At 37.7% G+C, this 12,084-nt stretch overlaps 1 protein-coding gene across 1 annotated transcript in view; it reads right to left on the reverse strand.

Moving 5' to 3' along the window:
* LOC126235057 (chorion peroxidase-like) overlaps nt 1-12,084 on the reverse strand; it is a 126,607-nt gene that overhangs the window by 25,133 nt on the left and 89,390 nt on the right. Inside the window, exons 5-6 of the mRNA XM_049943793.1 lie at nt 11,850-12,069; nt 443-754 (exon numbers count right to left, since the gene is read on the reverse strand). Coding sequence (XP_049799750.1) covers nt 443-754; nt 11,850-12,069 — 532 coding nt within the window. The remainder of the gene's footprint in view (nt 1-442; nt 755-11,849; nt 12,070-12,084) is intronic.

The following is a 12,084-nucleotide window of genomic DNA, read 5'->3' on the forward strand; positions in this document are numbered from 1 at the left end:
TTTTTCAATGTGAGGCTGAATGATAAACAGTTATATTTCATTCTTGTAAACATGTAATGTGAAGTACTGTTTTGATGACCTGTTGGCATAGTACCTATAATCAATTTTATTTGCAAGTGCACTAGTCTCTTCACCCTTCAGAATTAATTTAGCATTGTCAGCATTTATAATATTGGGCCATAGGGTAAAACAGTGATAGTCTCTCATATGATTAGTTAGCTGATGTAAAGGAATTGTGAAAGATCATTAGTCCATACTCCATATTTTCATACTAAGCAGGAGTTTGGCACACAAATAAGGCACATTGCAGTCTAAACAGCAAATCTGTTGTCTGTTGGTATAAGCTAAATCATAAGATGGTTGTCAAACAACTTTTAAGGTGACTTTCATCATTGGGTTAATATACTTGACAGTCTTAGTTTGACTTTAAATGTATACTTACCCAACACAATAGGCAGAAATTCTCTATATGTTATATGCTGCATCATAGCACTGATAATCTTTCGTGCTTCTTGATAAATCCTCTCATCATCCCAATGTGGATTTATACCAATGAGCTTTGTAGCCAGATTATTGTGTGCACGCAGCCATAGAGTATGCATAGCAATAAGTCCTGGCTGCTCATTAACACGATGATCTCCTGCACTGAAGCAGCGAACACCAGAATTGTAACGACACAGTTCAGGGGATGAGTGCCCTGTGGCAGGTGGTGGAAGTGGTAAACGTGACTGCATCCGTGTGTAGCGCAGAAATCCTGTAATGCAAGGATATGATGACAAAGTTTATTTTTAAACATTTTGGTGCTGTTGTAGTCAAAGCTTTTCAAAGAATAGAAAAAGTAGAAGTATGGAAACATTATTATAGTCAAATAAATCTAAAGTAAACCTTGAGTTTGCTGATCAAAGTAGACATAGTCATTGATAGATGGCAACGTTAGCAGTTTTCCCTCTAGTTCTGTGTATAACCTAAAGCACTGTGTGACTTTCCTAAATAGTTACTGAATATTTTTGATTACTCACCCTTACACGATGAAAGAACTTCTATTTCCAAAAGATAGATAGCATTATCACCACTTCTTTGTTTGTGTATGTTTACAGTGTCATCTGACAACTAGCAAATTATCATTTTTTTTTTTACTGATTACAGTTACATTTAGGAGATCTTCAGTAACCCTGTTGGACATGCAGGTAGATGATGCAGACATATCGATATTTGTAATGTCACACACATCCAGCAAGGGCACCTTTGGTGGGAACAATGTCAATATCACAGGCTGGTCACTTTCATAATCTTTTTTCATGACCCATATATAAGTCCATTTAAGCAGCTGTGTCTGTCTCAGTTACAGTTATCCAACTCACCTATACAATTGGATCATGCAGCACCAGCTGTTTGCTATGTGTTTACTGCAGCAGGTAATGAACTTGGGAGTTCTGCCATCTCATGCCTACATGGAAATCTGATTACAAAATTTGTGTTTCCAACTAAGTCATGCTTGGACTTAGCTCTCTTACTCTAAGACACTCTCCAAATAATTTCTATAGTGGTTCAGACAACTATTTTGCCAAGAGCTGTATCTATTTGGTTCATAGACTAATTGACTATGTTAAGTGCACTGATGTTACAGAAATTATTTATGTTCAGTAATTGTTGTGGTCCAAAATGAGGGTTACAACAAGATCCTCATCTTAATAGTGAATATATGTTGGTCACTTTGTGTTGATTTCACATTACACATTGTATAAATACTAAGGAGATTATGTGATGGTACATGTTATAATTTCATCAAGAACAAAAACTTTCATAGATGAAATGAGACACTGTTGCCTGTACTTGGAACTGAATACCTTGGTGCACTTATATTCTTCAGTGAATGTAGTAACTTATGTAATGAGATGGGGATAAAGGCTATTGAAACACACAAACATTGGGGTTAAACATTAGTTGACTAAATCTGCTGCATATGATTATTTACATCCCATGCATAAGAGGTTATTAAAATGAAACTATAGAGATTGTGCACCTTAATTACATAAGGCTGCATGATTGAGGATAATCTCTGCTTCAAATTTCATGAGACGTTCACATCTTTAAATGGCATTTACATGGTCTTCATTTCTTGCACGTACTATGAAGAAAATTAAGCAAAACGGTGTTCCTGATTAGCTGGTAAATCAGTTTGTATGAGAAGCACATAAAAGGGAAAACTTGTGTCAAGAATATTACATGAGACAGCAATGTGAGATTCTCCTGTCTCAAAGTATGTGTTTAAGGAGGTTTAAAACTGGGGAGAGAGAGAGAGAGAGAGAGAGAGAGAGAGAGAGAGAGAAGGGGAAGGGTCTCCCTCCCCCGATCTCTCTTCTGTCTCATATATATAGGCTTTAAAAATGCCATTTTGAACAACATTCATGTTACCAAGCTACTGCCCAACCCTTTTCTCTATGTGGTGAGTGATTGTCTCTAGTCATACCTTGTTTTGTATGTCACCCATGACTTTCTGCTGTTGCCAGAGATGGTGATCATGTATGTGTTAGGTGTGTTTGCTTGTGTGAATGAATGTGTGTATTAGAGAAGGAAAGTTGCTACTCACCATATAGTGGAGATGCTGAGTCGCGATAGGCACAACGAAAAGATTCACACAGTTATAGCTTTCAGCCCTTAAGGCCTTTGTCAGCAGTAGGCGCACACACACACACACACACACACACACACACACACACACACAAACGCAACTTGCACACACGTCTGCAGTCTCAGCGCACACACACACACACACACACACACACACACACACACACACACTTATGCAAACACAACTTGCACACACGTCTGCAGTCTCAGAGAGCTGAAACCACACGTAGACTGCATAAATAAATAAATACGTGTGTGTGTGTGTGTGTGTGTGCTGACAAAGGCCTTAATGGCTGAAAGCTATAATTGTGTGAATCTTTTTGTTGTGCTTATCGTGACTCAGCATCTCCGCTATATGATGAGTAGCAACTTTCCTTCTCTGGTATTGTTACATTCAATCCTGGATTTTCCATTGTTTGAATGTGTGTATTTCTTTTTATGGAGAAGTCTTTGGCAAAAAGCTAAATGTTTAATAGTCTTTTCTTTGTGCCTGTCTACAATTCAACATGTCATTTTTATATGGTGAGTAGCAATCTATCTTTTTTCTTATACTGTTGTAATAACGCAATTAGTTTTTCAATTTTAAATATATTTTTACATGTAGAATATGAGTTCCTGGAACATAAAAAGGTGAACATTTATTATATAAAAAATCACCACAGTAATGATTGGGAGCTAATTATTTAGTCCTAATGCAATATCTTCTTGTTACTCAATAATGGCCAAGAAGGTTAACTACCTAACTGAGCAGCTGTGGCAGTAATTCACATGTGATTTTAACCAGCTAATGAAAATGACTGACAGTCCAGAGGAGGGAGGTGTTCCACATGATTGGAAAAAAAAGCACAGGTCATTCCTGTTTTCAAGAAAGGTCATAAAACAGATGCTCAAAACTACAAAACTCTTACATATGTCTGTTGTAGAATGTATTATGACATATTTGGAAACCAAAAGTCACCTCTCTAGGAATCAACATGGGTTCTAAAAACTGTGAACTAGTGAAACCCAGCTCTTGCTGTTCATCCATGAGACCCAGTAAGCAGCAGGCACTGATGCCCAGGTAACTGCTGTATTCCATGATTTCCATAAGGGATTCAATACAGCTCCACACAGCTGCATAATGAAGAAAATATGAGTATACAGAATATCAAACCTGCTGTGGGATTTGACTGAAGAGTTCCTAGCAAACAGAATGCAGCAGGTTGTGGCGTCGATGAAATTGACACCAACATCGATATGCATTCATTTTTGGTCTCTAAGCATTATCTTTGGCTGTTCTGCCATGTTCAGTTCAGTTCTTTGTGATCCTTGTATGTGTTAAGGTTAATAAATGAACTATGGCTAAACGGGTGTGATTATTGGTGCAACCAACCCGGTAATCCTCCTCAATGTCATTATTCATGGAGAGAAGTGTCCAGATATAAAAGTAGCTTTGAATGAGCCAAAAGGGAGTGTTATATGTCATTTAACAACAGTAGAAGTTTCATGAAGCTTTAAAATGGATGATGTGTTGTATACAGAGAAGTTGCAGTGCAAGAAAACTGTAGCAAAATGCATGAAGAACTGCAGAGGATTAACACTTGATGCAAGGAATGACACTTGACCCTCAACATTCATAAATGTAATGTGTTGCATGTACATAGACAGAAAGACTTATTATTGCAAGATAAAATAATTGCAGAAGAGTCACTGTGAGCAGGACTATGTGTATGGAGTGATTTAAAGTGGGACAACCACATAAAAATAATTGAAGCGAAGTCAGATGCCATAGCTCACAAAGCCCTAGTTCGATGAATAATTGAATAATGCTTGTCAGTATGGGATCTATACCAGGTAGGACTGATAGAGTAAATAGAGAAGATTGTGAGAAGAACAGTGTGTTTCATTACAGAATCATTTAGTAAGCCAGAAAGCATCACAGAGATGGTCAACCAACTCCAGAGGCAAACGGTGCAAGAGAAGCATTCAGCACCATGGTGTGGTTAACTGTTAAAGTTCCAAGAGTGTAAACCTACATTCCTAGAAGAGACAACTAATGTATTGCTTCCTCCTACATATATCTTGCAAAAAGACCATGAAGATAAAATTAGAGAGCTTTGACCCTCATGAAGGCTTACCAGCAGTTGTTCTTCCCGCAAACCGTTCGCAACTGGAATAGGAAAGGGGGAAAGTGACACAGGTACACAAAATACACTCCACCACATACCACTAGGTGGCTTGTGGAATATAGATGCAGACACAGATGTAATATGATTGCCCTCCATGGAATGCAAGACACTGACTGCTGCATGGTAATCCCCTGATAGTCAGCATGCTTTAGCTTTTCACAAGTGTCCATACATTGGCGTATTGCCAAACTTTTGATATTGTTACAGAATGCAATATTCACACCATGGGTCAGCACACTGCATCAGTTTGGTACAAATTGAGCAACATATCACACCATTTACTTTTAATTAGTGGCCAAAACACAACATTTCGTTCTTTATTCTAGCAGGATATTTTATGCATAAATAGATTATATAATGGTAAGACAGAGATTTAGGAACCAGGTTTTAAATTGTAAGACATTTCCAGGGGCAGATGTGGACTCTGACCACAATCTATTGGTTATGACCTGTAGATTAAAACTGAAGAAACTACAAAAAGGTGGGAAGCTAAGGAGATGGGACCTGGATAAACTGAAAGAAGCAGAGGTTGTACAGAGTTTCAGGGAGAGAATAAGGGAACAATTGACAGGAATGGGGGAAAGAAATACAGTAGAAGAAGAATGGGTAGCTTTGAGGGATGAAGTAGTGAAGGCAGCAGAGGATCAAGTAGGTAAAAAGACGAGGGCTAGTAGAAATCCTTGGGTAACAGAAGGAATATTGAATTTAATTGATGAAAGGAGAAAATATAAAAATGCAGTAAATGAAGCAGGCAAAAAGGAATACAAACGTCTCAAAAATGAGATCAACAGGAAGTGCAAAATGGCTAAGCAGGGATGGCTAGAGGACAAATGTAAGGATGTAGAGGCTTATCTCACTAGGGGTAAGGTAGATACTGCCTACAGGAAAATTAAAGAGACCTTTGGAGATACGAGAACCACTTGTATGAACATCAAGAGCTCAGATGGAAACCCAGTTCTAAGCAAAGAAGGGAAAGCAGAAAGGTGGAAGGAGTATATAAAGGGTCTATACAAGGGCGATGTACTTGAGGACAATATTAGGGAAATGGAAGAGGATGTAGATGAAGATGAAATGGGAGATATGATACTGCGTGAAAAGTTTGACAGAGCACTGAAAGACCTGAGTCGAAACAAGGCCGCGGGAGTAGACAACATTCCATTGGAACTACTGATGGCCTTGGGAGAGCCAGTCCTGACAAAACTCTACCATCTGGTGAGCAAGATGTATGAAACAGGCAAAATACCCTCAGACTTCAACAAGAATATAATAATTCCAATCCCAAAGAAAGCAGGTGTTGACAGATGTGAAAATTACTGAACAGTCAGTTGAATAAGCCACAGCTGCAAAATACTAACGCGAATTCTTTACAGACGAATGGAAAAACTGGTAGAAGCCGACCTCGGGGAAGATCAGTTTGGATTCCGTAGAAATACTGGAACACGTGAGGCAATACTGACCTTACGACTTATCTTAGAAGAAAGATTAAGAAAAGGCAAACCTACGTTTCTAGCATTTGTAGACTTAGAGAAAGCTTTTGGCAATGTTGACTGGAATACTCTCTTTCAGATTCTGAAGGTGGCAGGGGTAAAATACAGGGAGTGACAGGCTATTTACAATTTGTACAGAAACCAGATGGCAGTTATAAGAGTCGAGGGACATGAAAGGGAAGCAGTTGTTGGGAAGGGAGTAAGACAGGGTTGTAGCCTCTCCCCGATGTTATTTAATCTGTATATTGAGCAAGTGGTAAAGGAAACAAAAGAAAAATTCGGAGTAGGTATTAAAATCCACGGAGAAGAAATAAAAACTTTGAGGTTCGCCGATGACATAGTAATTCTGTCAGAGACAACAAAGGACTTGGAAGAGCAGTTGAACGGAATGGATAGCGTCTTGAAAGGCTGGATATAAGATGAACATCAACAAAAGCAAAACAAGGATAATGGAATGTAGTCGAATTAAGTCGGGTGATGCTGAGGGAATTAGATTAGGAAATGAGACACTTAAAGTAGTAAAGGAGTTTTGGAATTGGGGGAGCAAAATAACTGATGATGGTCGAAGTAGAGAGGATATAAAATGTAGACTGGCAATGGCAAGGAAAGCATTTCTGAAGAAGAGAAATTTGTTAACATCAAGCATAGATTTAAGTGCCAGGAAGTCTTTTCTGAAAGTATTTGTATGGAGTGTAGCCATGTATGGAAGTGAAACATGGATGATAAATAGTTTGGACAAGAAGAGAATAGAAGCTTTCAAAATGTGGTGCTACAGAAGAATGCTGAAGATTAGATGGGTAGATCACATAACTAATGAGGAAGTATTGAATAGGATTGGGGAGTAGAGAAGTTTGTGGCACAACTTGACCAGAAGAAGGGATCGGTTGGTAGGACATGTTCTGAGGCATCAAGGGATCACCAATTTAGTATTGGAGGGCAGCGTGGAGGGTAAAAATCGTAGAGGGAGACCAAGAGATGAATACACTAAGCAGATTCAGAAGGATGTAGGTTGCAGTAGGTACTGGGAGATAAAGAAGCTTGCACAGGATAGAGTAGCATGGAGAGCTGCATCAAACCAGTCTCAGGACTGAAGACCACAACAACAACAATGTCAGAGCCCAAATCTGCTATAGGTGGGAGTCATCCATGATTTTTATAAAAAATACACTACAGTATAGTCCCTTCAAGACAGGATTTGTGAATAGCATAATCAGATGGTATAAGTAAGAGCTCTGTGATGCACTCCATCCACTATTTGGATGTTACCTGCCATTGTCATTTACATATTAGAAGAGTCCCTGTGACTGTGCTGATTCTAGTGTGACTTCTGATACACAAAAATTTATGGATATATATACTGTGTCATGCCTGGAATAGTCAGTTTCCTGTTTGGTGGGTGGTCAATGCTTCACAGGAATCAGTTTGTTATAATCATATTTTCAGCCAACCCTTGATGAAAACTCAGGGAAGTTCATTATCATTAACATTTCATTTAGCTTGAAGAAATATCATAGCCACCTTTCAGTTTCACTAGTGTGTTGGCTGTTTTTCAGTGGTTTCTAGAACAACTTCTACATCATGTACCCCATTGCACTGATTAAATTGACCTCTTGTGCAACTTCCAGCAGATTTTTTTGCTACTACAGCATGTAGTTTAGCAGTTCAACATACAAAAATGCCTATTCTTCCAACCAGAAGTAGAGTATTTGGAGCCTATTTTTAGCAAAGATAGGGAGTGATCTACAAATCTCCTGATCTTCAATCATGTGAAGCATTGCCTGTTCCTTCACACCAGGTAATCTAGACTCATTCCTGTAACCATTGCCTCAATACACCCTTTTTCTACCATATTCACTGTCTTCATTTAACATTTTTTACTTTATTTTACACATCTAGTTTTGTAGGACCAAACTGAGGAGAAAATATCCATGGTTATGGAATGAGTCAGTACATGGTATTACCACAGATAAAATAAAATGTAGACGAATCCTGTGCAGGTGATAATCTGCGAATATATATTAGCATAATCAAAAGTTTAACACAAGAATTAGGTTATTTTTTTCCCAGGGACTCCCCAACAGAATAGGAGTGATTCAGAAGGAAATCCTTCAGTTTAGACTTTAGTGTATGAGAATTACTGCAAATATTTTTTAACTCTTGCAGTAGTTTATTGAAAATGGATGCAGCAGAATATTGCATGCCTTTTTGCACAAGAGTCAAGGGGTGCAATTCAAATGCAGACTAAATTTCTGCCTAGTATAACTGAGTGAAAGCTGCTAATTCTTGGGAATAAGCTCATACTGTTAACAACAAATAACATATTCTGAGAGTTCAGTGTTAGAGTTCTCAGACTCCTGAGAAGGGATCAACAACAGGTTTGTGAACACACACCACATATTGCTCAAACTCCCCAGCTATGAGCCTAAAATACTCTTTGTGAATAGGAAAAGTTATCACAGAAGATTATACTGTATGTCATGAATGAAATACTGAATGAATATTCCAGAACTGTGTCTGTTAGGTTTTTGGAGGTTACGACAGTGTGTTACATGATCAAACCTGTGTATCTCTCTTAGTCTTTTTACAACACACTCATAGAAAATTCGTAGGTGAGTACATTCATTCAGTAATTCATTTACTATGTTCTACAGATCCCATAAAAAAGGTGAATATTCAGAGATATGGGAAGAATCAGGAATCTCCTCTATGAGTCTATCTGGCTGGTTACTGTGCTGCTACTGAAAGAATCTCTGCCATTGTGAGCTAGCAACCTCAACTCATTGCTCACAGCCTACCATACTGCTGTCTCTCCATTTGTCACCTGTCACTCTGTTTATTACTATCAATGTCACCTCTCTCTACACTAAATTCCTAATGCCTGTGGTCTTACCAGAACATCAAGCAGCACCTCTCCCCACACCTGGCTGACTCCAAACTCACCACCTCTTTTTCATAGTTATGGCTGATTACCCTCTCACTTGGTTAGTCTTCCTTTGAACATAGAACCCACAAAAACACTGCCATGGGCACTTGAATAACACCTGTCAATGCCTACCTGTTTATGGACCACATATACGAATCTCTCCTAGCCAATCTGAATATGAAACCCCATCATATTCATGATCTTATTTTAATTACTAGAGGAGCACATTTTCTCTCTAATCTATTTGATCATATCACTATCAGCTTAGGAAACAATTTTCTCGGCTGCTGACCCTCATTTCACTGATGATCTCTTGAGAACTTCTGTTTGAGTTAAACCCATGAGTCACTAACAATACCTCCATTTCAACAAATGCCAATAGTTTCACATAAAAAATCCCTGTCATAAAGCCTGATTGCCCATGGGTGCTGCACTTGCAGTGACAAGCAATTCCTCTCTCAGTATGCCAGAGGTCTTATACAGTGATTCACATATTGTTCCTACCCTCCCCATGTTGTACAGGAACATCTAACATATGCTATATTCACATAAACCCAACATCCTGACCAGTCACAAAAGGACTGATACCTTTTCCAGAAACTGCAATGCCATTTTCTGTATCCTTTGCCAGGGCTTCAACTACCTCTTTTTAAGCCCTGAAACTGGTATTCTGCTGCTCACCCAACCTACATGACATCCTTTTCTGCTCTTATCCAACTCTTTCTTTCATCCTTCCCCTGCCATAATTTTATTGAATAACCAAGTGCAACATCTGTCTCATATATCTGCCCACAACATCCTACTCTAGACCTGTCATTGTCATTTCCCACCTATAAGATCCAGAGCCACTTGTGAAAGCACTCACAACATTTAATGTATAGCATTGAAAGCAAATATTCTATGTCAAACTGTTCTTGAGGGTCAAATGAACCAGCAGGTTTTGGAGAACGCTGCTCTGCATGTTGTAGTTAACCTTAACACCTGTCAAAATACATGCCATTTGCTTTTCCTCACTTAATGCCAGCATTTCTGAATTGCCCGGTCCTTTGTGCCCACTCCTCTCTTCTTGGCATTACATCCTCCTGCCCCCATTTCAGTTTCACGTACAAACTGGCATTTAAATAACCAACCCTGTTCCATCTGTACCTACCTTTCTCAATCTCTTTCGCTGACTATGGGCAATGAACCTTCCCCCTGTCCTGCCTGCAGCATAGCTGTCAGCCACTTCTCTTCAGAGTGTAACAAGCTGAGATCCACCAGTCGAAGTATACAGTAAGTTTCTTCAGTAAACATCCCAATACACTGATTTTGTTGCATGTCTTTATTTTCTTTTTACATTAATAATTGTGTAAAGGTGTTGAGAATAATAACTGACCTAAGAATAAAGTATGTTGACAGAATCTTATAAGGTGACTGAACAATATGATCATTATGTGAAGAAACTTGAAAAGTATAGTGTTGATTATGCATTGGAGCACTTTTTTTTATATAAAATGATAAAGGTTTGGCATTGAAGTTAGCATTATTGTAGGCAGTTAGAATATCAACTTGTTTTAGATGAAAACTTGCATATTGTAATATTAATTGTTAAAGAGATTTACTTATTTTTTCTGTTGTACTTTTACATTATTTACTTCTCCTGAAAATGTTTTTGTACAATAACTATTATGTCATATGTCTGTTTTTGTAAATTCTTTAAGTCATTCCACATCATAGCATCTCACACATGTTAAATAATCTAAAGAATATGAATATAAACAAATAAATTAAATAAATAATAAATCTTATGAAATTTAGCCTGGAAAAACCTTGTAATTGAGTTTTATTTAAAAAATGTACTTTACATTGATGTCACATGTGAAACTATTTATGTTAACCTTCTTTATTGTAATTAAAATAAAACATTAATTGTAACATAAAACTTCAGGGTATTCTATATAACTTCCGATGTTAGGCCAAAGCAGTTCAGTAGCGTATCCAATTTGTGACTCAGTTGTTGGAAGTAGCAGTTTGTTGGCATCTTGTAAGTGACAAGTGTTAATAAATTAGGTTACAAAACTTGGAATATTGAAATTTATTCTAAAAGAATAAAAAGGTATATAAAATTGATAAAAAGAAAATTGAGTACCGTACTTTCATAGCACAAAATAATGATCAATAATCACAATCAACAACTATAATCAGCAGTGATTCTTTTCAAGCTAAGTATACATAAATAATGTCATATTTCCTGCTTTAAAAAAATCTTTAAGATATTGCACCTCAAATAATTATTTTTATTACTTGATGCAACGGCAATTTAAGCATAAAACTGTGTGTCAGTAGTGTGTACTGAAATCACATAAGACATCCATCCACTTAATACCCTGGAGCTTTGTTACTCAAAGATATTTTTGAAATACCCATAACTGACTTCAGTTGTGATTTATTACTCATGTTATCAAACTTAGCAAAAAAATTATGTATCCTAGTTCAAAGCCTGATGGCAAAAGTAAAAATCCAGTAAGCCCTCTGGACAACATGAAACAGTCATAGTTACCCAGAAATTAACAGACTTAGAGAATGTCACTTCATTATATTTAAACCATTTTGAATATTATAAAGGTAATGTCATGCTTATTGCATTACTGAAGGACTCACCATTACGATAAAGTCTAAGTGCTGATGCAGCATCTTCAGAACTTCCATAGACATTAGAAGCATCAAGGAATGATGTGACTTGATTTATTTGATCTCTAGCCCCCAGTGAGCAGTCTACCTTAGGGACAGCACTGCTGCGCACAAATTCCAGACAATGCACATGATAGCGTTGGTAGAAGTAATCTGTTGGTGGCACTTCAATTGGGAGACAGTCTGGATGCTAAGCATGAAAAAT

The sequence above is a fragment of the Schistocerca nitens genome, chromosome 2, assembly GCF_023898315.1.
Source record: "Schistocerca nitens isolate TAMUIC-IGC-003100 chromosome 2, iqSchNite1.1, whole genome shotgun sequence".
NCBI classification, from domain to species: Eukaryota; Metazoa; Arthropoda; class Insecta; order Orthoptera; family Acrididae; genus Schistocerca; species Schistocerca nitens.